This window comes from Rhinolophus sinicus, chromosome 1 (assembly GCF_057876585.1).
Source record: "Rhinolophus sinicus isolate RSI-liver-muscle chromosome 1, RSI-T2T, whole genome shotgun sequence".
Lineage (NCBI taxonomy): Eukaryota > Metazoa > Chordata > Mammalia > Chiroptera > Rhinolophidae > Rhinolophus > Rhinolophus sinicus.
Window position 1 is genome coordinate 120501769 of NC_142501.1, and position 18282 is coordinate 120520050.

The window sequence follows — 18282 nt, forward strand, 5'->3', positions numbered from 1 at the left end:
ATTGCGTGAGCATCAGATGTTTGCTAAATAAGTGAATGACTGGATGTATGAGTCAATAAATGAATACATCTGTATAAATCCACATCTGGATGAATGGTTTTGATAATTACGGGGATAAGATTTGATATGTTATATTCAAAGTGTAACAATAGCAAATATATTAGAATGATGTTCTATAATAATCCATCACTAGGTTGATCCATGGTTGGTTTTCAAAAGAACTCACCCTTGTTTTCTTACCACATAAAATGACAATGAATATATTATTCAAATATCATTTTATGAAAAGGCCAGTTGCAAGATTTAAGAAGTGGTTCTCATTTTATTGATTAAAGTGATCAGGCAACCTTCTTTGATGACGTTTGTTGAAAACCCTGTGAGGCTTGGCATAGTTGATGAGTTGCTCTAAAAACTGCAGAAGCAGATTAAAGGAGAAAATTAGCAAAGTGAATTAAGTTTGTAAATTAAGACAGACTTTATCAATATCCATGCCTGTTACATAGCAATGTGTCAGACAGACCCCTTCTACTTTCATCTTTAATTTAACTAATCATTCCTTTGATTCCAAATTACTAAGACATCACTGTGAGTCAAAGACTACCCTTGAAAAAAGATTCTCTTTTTAGTTATCAGAAAGACATAAAATTCCATTAATTAGGTGTGAGTTTTTCATCCTCCTTAACACAGAAGTTACTTGAGTCTCTGGTTGTAAAGATTTGTTGTTGTTTTGGAAAGGATGTTGAATGATCTAAGTATAAACTGTTGGTTGTTTTGCAAAGTTAATTTTAGATTAACTGTTATGTAGTTCCACTTTCCCTCTCTGTAATTCAGCAGAGGAAGAACCACTTGATCGATCTGTGTTACCCTCAGCAGAACAAGGCATCAGCCATATTTCCTAACATTAGTTCCCTAAAAGCATGAAACTGTGAATGCACAAATCGTTTGGGTCCCCACTTCAGATATTTCTCTTTTTTCCTTTAGCCTATATTTCTAAAAAGTCACAGTTGTATGCTATAAATCTGTAGGAACATCTCCCTTGATTTTTCTGGATGCCAGTCAGCTAAATACTCCCCTCTATTCCATTGTTTTGATTACAGATTTTAGAGAAAAAGGCTTTCTTGTGAATTCATCATGGAAACATAATACTGGAACCTAAAGTATTAATTATTTGTGGCTAAACAAATATAATGCTTATATATATTTATATTTATATATTTATTATAATATATATATTAAATTATAAATATATATATTTATATATATATATATATATATATATATATATATATATATATATTCATGTATTTATTTATTTATTTATTTATTTTTCATTGCTGTCTTTTCATCATCGTGATTTATTGAACACGTAATTCCCAGGATGGGTTAGACTCAGAATAGCAAATAACAATATATACAATCTAAGCTTTTTCCTTGTGCTCAACTGGTTTATATTCTGTATTACTGTAGGTGTCATTTTTATTTGGTCATTAGGGTTATGTTACATGTCATGTCATGTCATGTTATGTTATACTGGGACTATTCATATGTCATAATACTGTACTACTACTACGCCGACCTTAGACATCTACGCCGACCTTAGACATCTAAAGGAGATATTTACATAAGATTTTTAGAAAACTGTTTTTTCTTTACAATTGAAGAATTTGGTATAGCAATACTTATAGTTGATACTCACATAATCATATTATAATATATTTTTTTTTTAAGATTTTTTTTTATTATTATTGGGGCAGGGGAACAGGACTTTATTGGGGAACAGTGTGTACTTCCAGGACTTTTTTTCCAAGTCAAGTTGTTGTCCTTTCAATCTTAGTTGTGGAGGGTACCTTTCAGCTTCAGGTTGTTGTCCTTTCAGTCTTAGTTGTGGAGGGCACAGCTCAGCTCCAGGTCCAGTTGCCGTTGCTAGTTGCAGGGGGCACAGCCCACCATCCCTTGCGGGAGTCGAACCGGCAGCCTTGTGGCTGAGAGGACACACTGCAACCAACTGAGCCATCTGGGAGCTCAGCGGCAGCTCAGCTCAAGGTGCCATGTTCAATCTTAGTTTCAGGGGGCAGAGCCCACCATCCCTTGTGAGACTCGAGGAATTAAACTGGACACCTTGTGGTTGAAAACCCACTGGGCCATGTGGGAATCGAACCGGCAGCCTTAGGAGTTAGGAGCATGGAGCTCTAACCGCCTGAGCTACTGGGCTGGCCCCTATAATAGATTTTTAAATAGTCAAAATAACAGAATAATCTAATGTTTGAAATCTGACTGAATTTAGAAATTATCACTTTTGCTTCATACTCGCTTCATTCCACAATGCCTTTATCCATTAGAGATATATGATTTCTCCCACATATTCCTCCTTTCATCTGTTTCTCCCTTTCCTCATGTAAGTTATTTCTTTGAGGGAAAGTACAATTTCAATAATTAAAGAATATGAGTAGAAGTTTGGGGGCATATCCAAAGCTGTAAACCCAGGGCCTCTGTAAACGGTTCAGATTCCATCAGATATGATGAATTTTATGTCCATGTAGGGAGAGGTGGATTTTACTGAGCAGGACACATTCTAATGGTGTCTCTGAAAATACCAAAGCAAGTTTATTGCTACTTCTGCTAATTTTACTTTTGGAAAAAAATGTCAGATTAGTATGTCTTTGTTCTGATGAGGTAAAGTATATCATGGCTAATCAGTTCCAATGTTTTTTTAAATCAGTTTTCACTGATCAAATACTTCTATTGTAAGTGTTTTTTTGTGTGTTTTTTGTTTTCCTTCTTTTGTGCTTAATTATTTCCTTAATACAAACTTTTTAAATTTCAGACTGAGGAAGGACTATCAAAAGCATGGCAAGAAAGTGAGCAGAACTCTGGTGATCATTGGCAAAAGGCAGTCATCCTGCTAGGAAAGTTAAGGAATTTTGAAGTTATATTTCAAGGGATCAGAACAAGGGATCTAGGAGGAGGAGCTGCCATTGATGACATTGAATTTAAAAACTGCACAACCGGTAAGTTTCTGGAAAGCACTTCCCTTTGGAAGGACACTTATAATCTAGCCATTTTATCTTTATTTGATGTTTTCAAAATGTTCTTCTGTTGTACATAGATAAAAATCAATTAAAAGAGATAATTTCATAATTGTTGCACTTACAGTTACATGTTAAGCGATGATATTTTCTCCATCCTTCAATGGCACAAATAATTTCTCTCTTCCTTCAATGCCATCCCCTTTCTAACATTGCAGAAGTGTCCTCCTTTGAATTTATTTACAACACACTTTAAAGTGTAGGCCTAATATTTATGTACATTTATCTAGTTTAGATTAATTTAAAATGAACCAGTAAAACAGGGTTAGAAAGCTAGCAGTTAGTGAATTTAAGATAAATAAGTTCATCCAGGTATACTTCAAGTAGAACTTGAGAGCTTTGTATAGGAGTTTTAAAATGCTACATTAGCAAGTGAACAGTAACTTGAAAAAAATTTGCTATTTACCATGCTTCTAAATGTGAAGTATAACTATACTTACATTTTCTTACCAAAATACCCAGAAAAATGTCAAAAATAATTAAAAATGCATTTGTGCATTTTCACAATTGGCAAAGTTCTTTCTGAGGAATTATTCCATCTGATTTCCAAATTAGTACTCTGTGATATATACTGCCAATGAAAGATATGCCTTCTGCGGTTTTCTACACTGATTCACTTGGAGGCAAGCCCCTGCAACTGAGAGCTAAACTCGAATGTTATTTAATTTTATTGTTTCTCTCATATTAAAACATGACTTCACCGAGGCAGTCAAAAATGTGACTTTGCTTTTTAGTGGTGTTATAATAATCTGCTCTTTTTATGACCAGCGCTGCTTCAAAGGATTCTGCTTAGAAGTCAGTCCTTTAGAATCTGATTTTCCCCATGATGTTTCCAGGAATTTGTTACATAAAATCAGAATTCATGCACACCAGATGACCTAGGGAGCGCAGAGCTCCAGGTATCTATGTCAAGCAGGAGACAGGGTTTATGCTTGGGGATGTTTGGGAGAGGACGCCTGGGTAACAGAAAGTGGGGTTCTAAACAAATAATTATGAAAAGGTCTCTTGGAAGTGGGAATATGCTTCTTCAGCTCTTTTCTAGTAACTTTCCTAATAATATGCTAAATTTCTGTTGTAGTTAGTCCCTTAATCTACAAATGATTCTGGCAACTTGAAAAAAGTTCTTCAAAATTTTTTCTAAGATTGAGAAAGAGAGAAGCTTTTATTAAACAAGAGAGATTCCTGTACTCTCAAAGGAAGCAGAATGATTCCCAGATGGGTTGATTCAGGACAGAAGAAAACTGAAAGTTATTTTTTCAACTTTACCAGGGTTCATGTAGAAGTTTGCATGGTTTCTTCTCCTCTTTCTCTTAAAGTCCTGCAAAAATTTACATGATTATAATTAATTTTGTTAAATTCAATCCAATACTGAGCTTACTAAGTAATACTTTAGTATCTTATATGTAATGATAAACTATTTTTAAGGCTATAGTTCTTTCTATGTCATAAATAAGAAAGGGGCAAACTGTGGTCAATTTCAGTGAATATAGTCAATTGTAGATTAAGTGTATTTTAGGAAAAAGTAACCATCCGTTTTTAATAACCCAGCCTACTACAAATAATGAGGATTTTTAAATTATGTTCTAGTCAAGATAGATAAAAAGCAAAACATATGTATATATATGTGTATATATATATGTGTATATATATATATATCATATATATATATATATATATATATATATATATATATATATATATATGGTGGAAAGACTATATATGGAACTAAAAAAAATAAAAAGAATGATTCCTTAGTTTTAAATTACATACCAATAAAATATCAGTGCTGTGAACTATGGACAATAAGAAGCTTAGAATATAAGTTACCCTTAGTTGTTTTCTGCTATAGTAATTTAGAAGAAGAGAATAATAGTTGATGAAACATTGAAAAATCCAAGAGGCACCCTAGAATAGTGGTTAAGAACAAGGAGTCCTGAGTGAAACTATCTGGGCATGAAATCTGGCATTACCACTGACTAGCTTGGGTGAGTTTCTTTATTTCAGTTTGCCTCAGTTTCTTCATCCATAAAATGGGGATGATAATAATGGTACTTCCATCATAGATTTCTGTGAATATTAAATACGTTGATATATATGAAGTGCTTAGAATACTCTTAGAAAATAGTAAAATTTATGTCTTATACATTTTTATAATTATCATCATTATTATTAACTATGCTATATTTTATATAGTACCTTATCACTCTGTATTAGAAAACCAACTTCAAATCATATGCAATTAAATCACTATAAAATCTATCATGGAATTGTTGCTGTTTCCCATTTGCAATGAAGAACTTAACAAATGATTTAATGTTCTGCCAATCACAAAAGACCAGAGATTGTATGATATCATTTATATAAAATGTCCAGAATAGCAGATGTGTAGAGACAGAAAGTAGATTAGTGGCTACATAAGGCTGAAGGAATATGGGGTGGGGAATGACTGTTAATGAATATGGGGTTTCTCTATGGATTAATGAAATATTCTAAATTTTTATGGTGAATGTTGCACAACTTCATAAGTATACTGAAACCATTAAATTGTCAACTTCACATGGACTAACTTACGCAATGTAAATTATAAACAGTAAAGCTGTTAAAATAAAAAAAGAAATGAGAATTCTGGAGAGATGGTAGTGGTAGTGGCACAATAGCTTTTGGATTTTCTGAAGTCCTCACATCAAAACAGTCTGAGCATTTAGTTAGCACAGTCAATATGCCATGCAAAACATATACAGCAAAATTCACTGGAAATTCATCCCTACAAAACCCAATGTACAAGCTAATCGGGACAAACTGCCAACGGCCACAGGACTTGTGTGATATTTATGTCTATAATAGAGAAGGCAGGAGAATCACAATAGAGCCAATAGAAACTCACTGAAAAACAGGTCAGATGGTTTGATAATGAGAGGGGTTTTATCCACTTTGAGAATGAGTGGGCCTAAAGGGTCCGTGGAAGGTCTGTGGACCTGGAGAAGTTTAGAAACTATGAACTCTCAAAATGGATACACCGGGTTTCCTTTCCAGGACAGCAGCCCATGTTCCATACCAATACAAAAAATGAACAACCCAATAGAAACACTAGTGGGAGTGGAATCAAAATCAAGCAGACCAGGGACAAATGAAGGAAAGAGACCACATCAGAGTGGCAGAGGTGAAATGAGCCAGGAAATCCCAAAAAGCAAGTCACCTTATGTTTTTACTGATTGATTTAGATTCTGCAGACATACAACCCTTTTCAGGGTTTTGACACTAATCATGCAATGTTGGTCATGTCCTTTTAGAGCCTCAGTTTCTTCATTTGCAAAATGACAGGATCATAATAGACGATTTCTGAGATTTTCCTAGGATTACCTGACAACTCTGAAAGCTATGCATATTTTTATAATTTCAGAATACTTGAGAGCAAAGTTTAAAATTGATTAAGAGTAAAAGTGGAAGAAGGTAAAGGATATATCTGAGATGTATTTTTGGTAGTTATCTACTTCACCTGCAAATAAAGTTATTTGAGCTTCATATTTACTTTTTACTTTCCATTCAAAAATGTACAACTCAATTTATTAGGTAATATTTAGTATGTGGCCAACATAAAGCCAGATATATTCTTTTTTTAATTTCTTTTCATTCTGGTGCTATCTTCAGTTTACTATCAAATTTATTGTATTTTTTCCCCAAAAGAAAAATAAAGCCAAAGAATAGACATATTCTTAGGTCTGCCTGGGGACACATTAAGAAGCATATATTATTTTTTAGACAAGTTAACAAGTACCCCAGTAGCTTATTTATAGAAAAATAGCTGACGGATTATGAAATTAATATCTCCTCTTTTTAAACTCAAGTTGATTTAAAAATGGGTTGTACAAAAATCTTATAAAATGCAACCAGCATTCTATAGAGCAGAGGAGTAGGAAGATAACTTATGTAGAAAGGAAAGGACTATTCCATCATTGTAATTATAAACATGTCGATTCTAAATTTAAATGCCTACTCAATTTTCAATCAGAATATGATTTATTAAGTACAGTCATTAATTAAGTATAATCATTTGCCTGATTCTTAATGAGTTTACTATTTATTAATGCTAAATAACATTTATGTCAGTCCTGCAAAGGAGACCACTAGGTGTAAATCCTGGTTTACCTACTTGCTACCTGTTCTGTGGTTTTAGGCATAACCTTTCTTTGTCTCATTTTTCTCTGCTATAAAATGATACCAACACTGCTTCCATCTCCTAAATTTCTGACAAGGATTAAATAATTTACTTTATATAAAGTGCTTTGAAGAATGCATGAGATATAGTAAGCACTGCAAGCCTGTTGGCTAAAACTGTAAATCAACAACAACAGCAAAAGACTTGACATTATTTTAGGCACAATACTTTTTCTATCAACATTTAAGATCTGGTTCTGTTCCTTTCACACGCTCAGCAAACATTTATTGATGGCCTCAGCTGTGGAAGGCTCTGTGCTGCCATTCTGTGCACATCTCCACAGGGCAGGGCTGAAATGCATGTGCTTCACAGTGTTTGGCTTTATTTATTTTCCATTTTCTCTTTTCATGCCCCTTTCTTGACTCTCGGCATTTCCTGTCCTTCCCCATGTGTCCTCTGTGTCTTAAATTTCCAGGACTGCCCTGTGAACAGTCTCCAAGACAGTGGTAAACCTGGTGCTTCAGGTGGGAGCCAATAATGGTGTAAGATGTTGCCTTTTACACTGAAAAATATAGAACATCCATTTGAATGATAACCAGTTTTCAGTTCAGGGGAAAATGAAATAATTTAGGAAATAGAAAATACTTCCAAAAGTCAATAAAATCTTCTAAATAGACCGTAGCACAATAGCTACTCTGTTTCCCTCTATATTCATGCAAATCAAAACACATCATGCCCCCCAAATAATCCTAAATGTGAAAGGAAGGAAATACCTTGGGAATAAAGAGAAGCCGATGTCGTTATAATTTTAGAGGTCTAGTACATTGTCTTCACAGATAGTTTGAAAAGACTTCTTTTTTATTACAACCACTTTCATGCCTTTCATTTTCCCCCCTTAACAACTGTATGTAGGACTCCTAAGTGTCCTTTAAACAGTAATTGATCTGGAGTGAAAAATAGTGGCTTGATGATGATAATTTCAGTGCAGCATCACTCTGGATTCGAATTGAACTTGGGAGATCACAAAACAGCGATTGCTGTGTACAAAGTTCACGAGCACATAAATCTATAAACAGAACCCTGTGGAGTTTAATTTCAAAAGTTACCATCTTCTCTTAGTCTAGATAAAAAGCTGTATTTCTTCTCAACATATGAGTGTTCCAAGTGTTGCATTTAGATCTTTCACAATTTTCTTTTAAATATTGTCAGAAAAGAAAAAGAAAGGTAGTAGTCAATAGAAAAAATAATAATTAAATATCTCACACTAATGAGATAATTAAAAGGGACTTCTATTTTTAATAACTAATGGCCAGATAATATGTAACACTGGCTAATGCAAGGATGCATACATGATGGAAGAAGGGGAAGATGGATGGATAGATGAATGGATGGACAGAGGGACAGATAGACAGACAGATGGATGAATTAATAGAAACCATTTATTCAGACCTTGTTATATATGTGAAAATTCAGAACAGAGCACGTTTCTGCCTTCCTTGGGTTACATTCTGGTGGCAGACGCAGACAATAAATGAAGTAGTAGGTAATATTGCGTCACGTAGTGATAGGTGCTGTGAATGAACTAGCGTGAAAACGGTAGAGAATGATTAACCTGGTTGCAGTGGTCAGTACAGTCTCTTTGAAGATTACAGTTGAGCAAAAGCTTACATGAAATAAAAGGCAGCCATGCAAAGATCTCGGGGAAGGGCACTCCAGACCTCAGGGCCAGGGAGGCAGGTTTGCTGGGAGGGGAGCACATTGCTGGGGCAGAAGAATATGAGGGAAGGGAGGTAGCGAGGCATCCTCATACGCAGCTTTGTCATCAGAAAGGCCTGAAGGGGGATCTTCTCACAGCACAGGGGTTAGTTAAGTAAGAAAACCCTGGATCAGACTTCCCAGGTTAAATCCTGACTCTGCCACTTACTTGCTGTGTGACCTTGAATAAGTACGAATCTACTCAGTGCCTCAGTTTCTTTATAGCAATAAAAATAGAACCTACCCTGTTTCTCCAAAAATAATACCGAGCCAGAAAATCAGCGCTAAAGTGTCTTTTGGAGCAAAATTAATATAAGACCTGGTCTTATATAGTATAAGTATATTATGCTATGCTATGCTATGCTATGCTATGCTATGCTATGCTATGCTATGCTATGCTATGCTATGCTATGCTATGCTATGCTATTGCTATGCTATTGCTATGCTATGCTATGCTATGCTATGCTATGCTATGCTATGCTATGCTATGCTATGCTATGCTATGCTATGCTATGCTATGCTATGCTATGCTATGCTATATTATATTATATTAGACCCGGTCTTATATTATAGTAAAATACGACAGGGTCTTATATTAATTTATGCTCCAAAAGATGCATTAGAACTGATTGTCCGGCTAGGTCTTATTTTCGGGGAAACACAGTACGTTATAGGTAATTGTGAAGATTTAGCAAGTGACTATGTGCCAAGAGATTTGAACAGTAACTCTTCATGGTAACTACTCAATAAATGTTAGATATGATTATCATTATCATCATCACAACAATATTTAATTTAATCCTTATGTCTTCTCTGGTAAGATACCCAGGGATTACACTGAATAATACCAGCCAGGTTGATTTCCTTACTGATGCTTAATGGCACAGAGACAACCATATTTAGTCATAACAGCATAGAATATTACTAAAATCATGAATACCTGGGCAGTAAAAACAGTCACACAATGTTATATCAACTTTGTCAATAATTTCAAATGCTCTTGAAAAACTACAGATGTATCACTAGTGTTCCTAACAATGGAGCATTTTAGTAATACTAGTTGAAATATTTTAAAATATTGTAAATCCTGTTTTAAAAAAATAATAATGTTTAACCAACCCTCATTGCTACGGACTTATTTTATTTTGGACTCAGAAAATTTTTCAGTTAGGGGAGGGAAGGAGAAGAAAATAAATCTTATGTAGAAATGTTACACAACTTGAACTCAATCCAGGTCAGCAGTTTCTTTATCTGACTACATATGACTATTTTTATTCTAAATTTTCATATAAACTGCAATGCACCTTTTATACCTAAAGCTAAAAACTTCTGCCCAGAATTGATGTAATTTGTTAAATATATTCTTTATTTAAAGCCAATTCATATTTTTAAATAAGCCTGTTACTTCAATTTAAACTTTATTTATTTATTTACTAAAATGACCATCTTACATTTTTGAGAATATCTTTCATTGATTAACAAAAGGTGTTGTCATATTTAAAAACATTTATTAAAATTAATATATATCCTGATTATATTTCCTCTTCTAATTTACATATCAATGACATGTCATGTATAATGCGTATTTTGCTAAATACATACCTATATTGATGCAAAAAATGAGTCATTTTGATTTTTCAATCAAAGAAAGTTAACTGATTTTTATTGAGTCAGAAATTTTGATTTTTCATCAAAAGGGAAGAATAATGATATCATGTAGTTTCCTATATTACATAGAGAAACATTATTTGCAGTTAGGTCTATTAAAGAGTCATACTGTGTGATGTGTGTGTATATATTAATGTGTGTGTTTATATATATATATACCCTGTTTCCCCGAAAATAAGATCTAACTAGAAAATAAGCCCCAGCATGATTTTTCAGGATGCTCATAATATAAAATAAGCCCTAGAGTATTTCCCTGAAAATAAGACCAGGTCTTATATTAATTTTTGCTCCAAAAGACACATTAGGGCTTATTTTATATTATAAGCTTCCTGAAAAATCATGCTGTGGTTTATTTTCTGATTAGATCTTATTTTGGGGGAAACACGATATGTAAAGTTGTATTTAACATTGGGTTGTCTAGCATTGCAACCTTGGAAGTGAATACATTTGTTCTCTTTAAGGTCATATTGTGACGCTTGTGGTTGTTTAATTAATAAACAAACAAAAAATCACAACCAAGCTATTGATAGTTGGCAGTATTTTTCAAACTGAAAATGTAAGAAAGAAGTATGCTTACCTTAAAGATTCTAATACTCTAAACTCTAAATACATTAAAAAAAAACACAAAAAACAAAACAAAACAAAAAAGACTTCCAGCATCCCTGCCTCCAGTCTTATGAGGAAAAAGCTCAGGAGAATAAAGTTGATACTAAGCAAAATTCAGAACCAAGAAGTGGAGAGAATTCTTGTGGTATCAACTATCTACTTTCAGTCATTGCCAGCTATAGCCCTCACTTGGATTAATTAATTAAATTTATTATTTTGTAAAATGCACTGTTTTTATTATTAGTTTCATGTGTACAAAACAATGTAATAGTTAGACACTACACTCCTCACAAAATGATAACCCCCTGCACCAATCTACTATCCCTCTGATATCATATATAGCTGTCACAATTCTACTGACTCTATTTCCTATGCTGTACTCCACATTCATGACTCTATATATATATATATATATATATATATATATATATATATATATATATATATATATATATATATACAAGGACTCACAATTAGGCTCACGATTTCATCCTAGAAAAAGTGCTACATACCTCATTGCCGAATATCACTATGGTCACCTTCAAAGTACTCCCCTTGGGAAGCTATGCACTGACGCCAGCGCCTAGTCCACCCTTCAAAGCAGTTTTGGAACTCTTTTTCTGGAATGGCCATCAGAGCTGTCATTGTATTACCCTTAATGTCCTGACTGTCATCAAAATGTCTTCCTTTCAATATTTACTTTGTCTTTGGGTAAAGAAAGAAGTCATTGGGGGCCAGATCAGATGAGTAGGGAGGGTGTTCCAATACAGTTATTTATTTACTGGCTAAAAACTCCCTCACAGACAGTGCTGTGTGAGCTGGTGCATTGTCGTGATGCAAGAGCCATGAACTATTGGTGAAAAGTTCATGTCATCTAACTTTTTCACACAGCCTTTCAGCACTTCCAAATATTAATAGTAAACTTGGTTAACTGTCCAGTTGGTACTAATTCATAAAGAATAGTCCCTTTGATATCAAAAAAAGTTAGCAACATCGTTTTGACTCTTGATTTAGACTGACAAAACTTTTTTGGTCATGTAGAATTGGCTGACTTTCATTGTGCACTTCGATGCTTTGTTTCAGGGTCGTATTGGTACACCCATGTTTCATCACCTGTGTAACATGGCCCAAAACATCGTCTTGCCTCTCCAAAAGGTCTTGGCAAACTTCAACTCTCCTTTGCTTTTGCTCATTGGTGAGCTCCTTCGGGACCATTTTTGTGCACACCTTTTTCATGCCAAGATTTTCAGTTAAGATTTTCCTAACTGTTTCTCTATCGATGTTTACTTCATCTGCTATGCTTCTCACTGTCAGCTGACAATTTTGATGCACAGTTTGAAGAATTTTTGCAATATTTTCATCAGTTCTGTTCGTTACTGGCTGCCCCAACCTCTATTCATGAGTGATGCATTCTCTCCCCTCAGAAAAAACATTTCATCCATTTGTACACTGCTGTTTTCTTCATGGCATTATCCCCATAAACTTGGACTAACATGTCCCTGATTTCACTTCCACTCTGGCCAAGTTTAACAAGAAATTTAATGTTTGTTCATTGCTCTAATTCCAGCTCAGACATTCTCATGATTGCACACAAAAACACACAACATGCAACAACAATAATGAACACCACTCAGCAAGGCACCACCACATGTCGACACAAACACAGCTGTGAGACACTGATATACCAAGGTTATGAAACCTTACCGAGCTATTTGTGCAGAGCTGCCAATGTAAGTGCACAGTGGCAAGTTTGCAAACTTAATTGTCAGAACTTAATATTATATATATTTAATTATAGTTGACACTGAGTATTATTCAGCTTCAGGTATATAGCGCATCAGTCCATGAAGTGTTCTGCCTAATAAGACAATTGCCCATCTGACCCCCTACAAAATCTTTACAACATTATTGAGTATATTCCTCAAACTGTCTTTCACATCCCCATGGCTATATTGTGACTACTAATTTGTACTTTCTAATCCCTTTACCTTTTCCCCCATCCCTACCCCTCTCCCATTTACTCAGTGTTTTTTCCCCCTATCGATTGAATTGATTTGAAAAAGGCCTCAGGAGAGAAACCTTATTGTCATGGGTAACCAACAACATTGTTCTTCATTAAGTTATTTCCTTCTTGTAAAATCAGAGAATAGGTTCTTATTCCCGGTCCCATGCCCATATTTTAAACAATAGGACTATGTAATGGAGATTATTATATTTTTAATCAGCTATTTTAAATTAGAAAATCAAAGCCATGAATGGATCTAATTACTTTAACATTATATTTAAGTCAACATTTATTACACAACTAGAAAATATGAGATATTACTTTATCTTTTAATAAAATTGATAAAATTTGCATTTCATTGTCACAATGGTCTGCATTTTAACATGTAATTATAATCATATCATAATGATAATATGATATGATAATATTATAATTAATGTGATTATACTTGATTATAATCGAAGCACATTGATATAACTTCATTCATAATATTAAATAAAAATAATCACTTTAGGATACATTTTAGTGAGCCTTAAATAGCCCTTGAAATATCCCTAATGAAGGCTACCATAAATCTGAATGCTAACATTAGTTCCAATTTATGTAATTTCTAATTACAATTTGTTCCAATTACAATGAACATTTCTACACTTAATACCTGGGTCAGCAAGACCCATTGCATAGAGAATTTGTGACAATATGGCATTTCAATTTTTACTGAACTATACTAATTATTTTCTATTCAAAATAAATATTGTTTATCAGTAAGACTTCCCATTTTAAACTTACAATGTATCTATTTTTATTTTTCATTACACAGTTAAAAGATATATTCCTCAGCCCTGAAACAAATATATGTAAGACATGCAAGTACTCCCCTTGGGTGTATTTAAATGAGTAGGTATGGAACTCAAGGAATTTATATCCAGTTGGATCAAACATGAAGAAATAGGTTTCAATAAAATCTACAGGTGTTTATACATGTACAAATATTAAGGCGGGGCCAGGTGTTCAGTATATATTAGTTTCCTTTTCTATTATATTTGATGGAACACGCGCACACACATACACACAGAGGCATGTATGAGTTTCTGGAAAACCTCATATTTTGAACAATCACACAAAAAAAGGGCTTATGGGAAAATAGGGTTGGGGCAAGCCACGAAGAGCATAGGTAACTAATTTATACAGCACTGAAATAAACAATAGCAACCATAACAAAAGTACTGGCGAAGCTTAAAGCATTTAAAAATTCTAACAAACAGAGGCAGTTTTCGGTAAATATAGCACTTTACCTAAAAAAAGAAGGGTGAGGTGGGAGGCAAGGAATCTTGATGAAAAAGTGGTATAAAAAAGTTTAAGGGTTGTTGAATTACAGAGACAAGGGAAAAGTGACCAAACGTTGGAAAACCTTAGAACACATAAGCACTTCTGAAAGAGCTTGTAGAGGAGCAGAGCAAAGATCGCTGGGAGTACAGCCCCCATTGTACTGAGGATGGCTGGGCTCAGCTGTTTTAGTGTTTCCATCTGTTGTGCCTTGGTGGTGTAGCACATTATCGTAGTGGGAAAAATCATGTGGGAATCAACACAACTTCTGTGTTGTATTGACATAATTCCCCCATGGATCAGATGCACGCAAACTTCATGTTTTAATGGAAACATGAATTAGATATGTGATAATCAAGACAATGGAAGGAAACTAATATATACTGAACACCTAGTGGGTGTCAAGGTCAAACTAGACCCAGCACATACATGATCTCCTTTACAGAGGGAATGATGTTTTATACAGAATGAGTTCTTGAAGTATTTGAACAAAACGAGGAACCTAAGTTATCTGGAATTTTGCCTCAGAGGAGATGAGAAATACAGAATTTTAAATTGTTGGTTAAAAGGTAAGGAAGGAGCTCAGCGAAAGAAACCAAGCATGGTTTGGATTTCTTTCAACTAGTTTACTGTTTGGTCTTTTAGTCTTTGTACATTGATAATTTATGGGAAATCTCTAGGTTAATTAGGTCTAGTTTAATTGCCTCTGGCATCAAATACAAAGGGAGTTTTTTTGAGGATATGAGGAATCTCGGGAAAACCAAGATCAGGAAAGCAGTCCAGCTTCAGAAAGGATCTAAAACCAAGGTTTGAAAAGGGGAAACTTGAGCTGTCATCTTTCTGTGTGTGTTATTTTTTTAATTGCTTCCCTCTGCACATCTGTTTCAGTTCCCTGTCTCCATATAACCAGCTTCCTCTACTGTAGCACACAGTAGAGGAAGAGACTGTAACATATTGTTACAGAAACTCATTAGTTATATTTCTAAATTCTCTGGTGGGAGACTCCGATTGACCAGTCTTGGGTCAAATGGCCACCCTCTGACAAGTTAATTATATTCAGATGGCAGGGACATGGTGTGCAAACATGCCTACTGGGCCCCCACCTTGATGACCATATGGATGAGTGGGAGTCATCAGATGAAGGGAATGGGGTAAACGAGTCCACTATTGGCTCATTGAAAATGTATTCTTGGAATAGTATTAATTCAACAAATATTAATACTAACACAATACCTCCATAAACAAGTATTGAAGGGTATTACACAGATAAGTTAATTGTTCCAATAGATGGCTAGTCGAATGGTGTAGTTAAAAAATAATGCAGTAATGCATTGATCTAGCATATGCTGTGGGAATAGAGGGAGGATGGCTTATTTGAAATATTGTGGGGAAGATGATAGTTCACAATGAGTGATTTAGGTGCAGTCATCTCCCAGATGGTAGGAAAAAAAATAAGGTGGAAAAAGAGGCAAAAAGCACCTACCAGCTGCCCTTTAAAAAGTTTCCTTGAAGCTGGTGTATATCAATTTGACTTATAACTAATTGGCCAAAGTTATGTCACATGATCAAATCATAAGGAAATCTAGGAAATGTGTTTATTCAAAACTAAGGATGAGGAAGGGGATGGATATGTGTTTAACGAACAAATAACCTGCCACAAGTTCCTAATAGGCAATTTCTCAGCCTAAGAGTTTACAAAACTATGACTTAGATATATGTTTTCAATTAAGACCAAATATAAATATGTAAATTTCCACCCGCACTTTTCACCCAATGTTCTTTGGTACGTTTCTCCACACTCTCTCTGTTAAGGTTGCTTCTTGCTTAGTTCTTCTCAATCTTTGGTATGTTTCCCTGTGTCCATAATTTAACACCTTAACCCTTTCTTAAACTCTCCCACTTCCATCAAGATTGCTTTCCCACTTGTGTTTAGGTAAATTAATTTATTTTTTAAATCCTCACCAACACTGGCTTTCATTAAATTTTTAAAAGGAAATTTTCCTAATTCAGTAGGTGAAATGATGTAGTGTTTTAATTTACATCTATGATCAATAATGAGGTTAAACTTTTTTTAACCAGTATGCTTATAATTTATTGTCCATACACATTTCTTCTTTTGAGAATCACCCAATTATTTCCTTACCAAAAATATCTATTGAGCTGTTTGCTTTCTTGTATGGATTTGGAAGTGCTGTTTCTTCACTAATTATATAAATCCTCTTTTATAAAATATGTTGTAAATAGGTTTTTCTTGCTTTTCATTTTTTTCATGTTGTTTACAGTACTTTGAATGAAAATATTTTCCATCTAATTTATATAATTTAGTCAAGGTTTTACTTTATAGGTTTGCCTTTATCACTAAACTTAGGAAATATTCTAAGATTAAATATTCTTCATATTTTCCCATCTTTACATTTTATGTCTTAAATGTCTTTGAACCATACTACCTCATCACCAGATTTTGCCTAACTTTAATTATGCTTTACATTTTTGGTTGTTCCTTCTTCCCTAGTCCTTTACCAAAAAAACAAACAAACAAACAAAAAAACAAACAAACAAACAAAAAACAAACAAAGTTCACATAAGGTTGTTTTGTTTTTTTCTTTATAACATGCTGGCACAATTTACTTTCCTAGTAATGTACTATTTAATGTACTATTTTCTTTTTATTCAGTTGTCCTTTGCACTAAAGGAACACCCTGTATTCATTTTACTTGTTTATTTTTTAACAGTTAATTAGAATTCTCTTTAATTGTCTCACACTGGTGGAAACTAAAATGTGAAATTAAGTGATTATCCTGATTATCAAGGACTCATAGGAATTCATTTGGCAGGGTGATGCTTTCATGTTTGTAATTGCTTTAAATATAACCATAGTCCAAAGTATTAAAAGATCTGTTTACTCTATAGTAAAGCTAAATGTGTTGGTTGAATTAATAAAAAAAGAAATGAAAATATTAGGAAATTAATAATTTTATTGTTTTTTCCCTTGTTAATATATTTCTAGGTTATCTTTAATGTAATTTTATGCCTAGATATATTTTTATGAGTCGAGTCATTGAGTCAAAGTTATCTCAGTATATATTAACTGTTGTAAGCACATTGAAATGAAGTTGAGTGGAAGGCAGCCTTCTTTGAGTTTTGGATTCAATGGCTTAATAAGCTGTGGAATGTCCATAAGAGACCATAATGAGAACATATGCTCGATAAGGCATATGGAGGTCCCAGGGTTTATGATCTGAAAAACCCACAATCTCCAGTTTTCCAGGATCCCAGAAAGTCCATTTCCAGAAATCAATCCATTTCGTGCCTGATTTTATACTCTTTTTTTCACATTGGGTCTGACACTAATGTTGCCCACAGCCCACTATGACAAATGTATTTCTCTGAAAAGGCAAAAAATTGTTTTTCTTCCTTCTATCCTTCCCCCAGTCTGTCCTTCCCTCTCTGTCTCTCTTTCTTTTGCTTTTTCTTTCTTTCTTCTCTCATTAAAAAAAAAAAAAAAAGAAGAAGTTTATTTCCTCTTGTGAAATGCCTCAGTGATCTCAACTCTGGCTGCACGCTAGCATCTCTTGGGGAGCTTAGAATAATATTTCTGTCCAGGCCCCATTCCAGGTCAGTTAAATCATTATCTCTGGATTGGGGTCCAAGCACCCATAATTTATAAAGTTTTAGATAAT

General features: G+C 34.1%; 1 protein-coding gene across 1 annotated transcript in view; it reads left to right on the forward strand.

Moving 5' to 3' along the window:
- The window catches only part of MALRD1 (MAM and LDL receptor class A domain containing 1), a 544472-nt gene that overhangs the window by 327604 nt on the left and 198586 nt on the right, over positions 1 to 18282 (forward strand). Inside the window, exon 29 of the mRNA XM_074324842.2 lies at positions 2825 to 3008. Within this exon, the coding sequence (XP_074180943.2) occupies positions 2825 to 3008 (184 nt within the window). The remainder of the gene's footprint in view (positions 1 to 2824; positions 3009 to 18282) is intronic.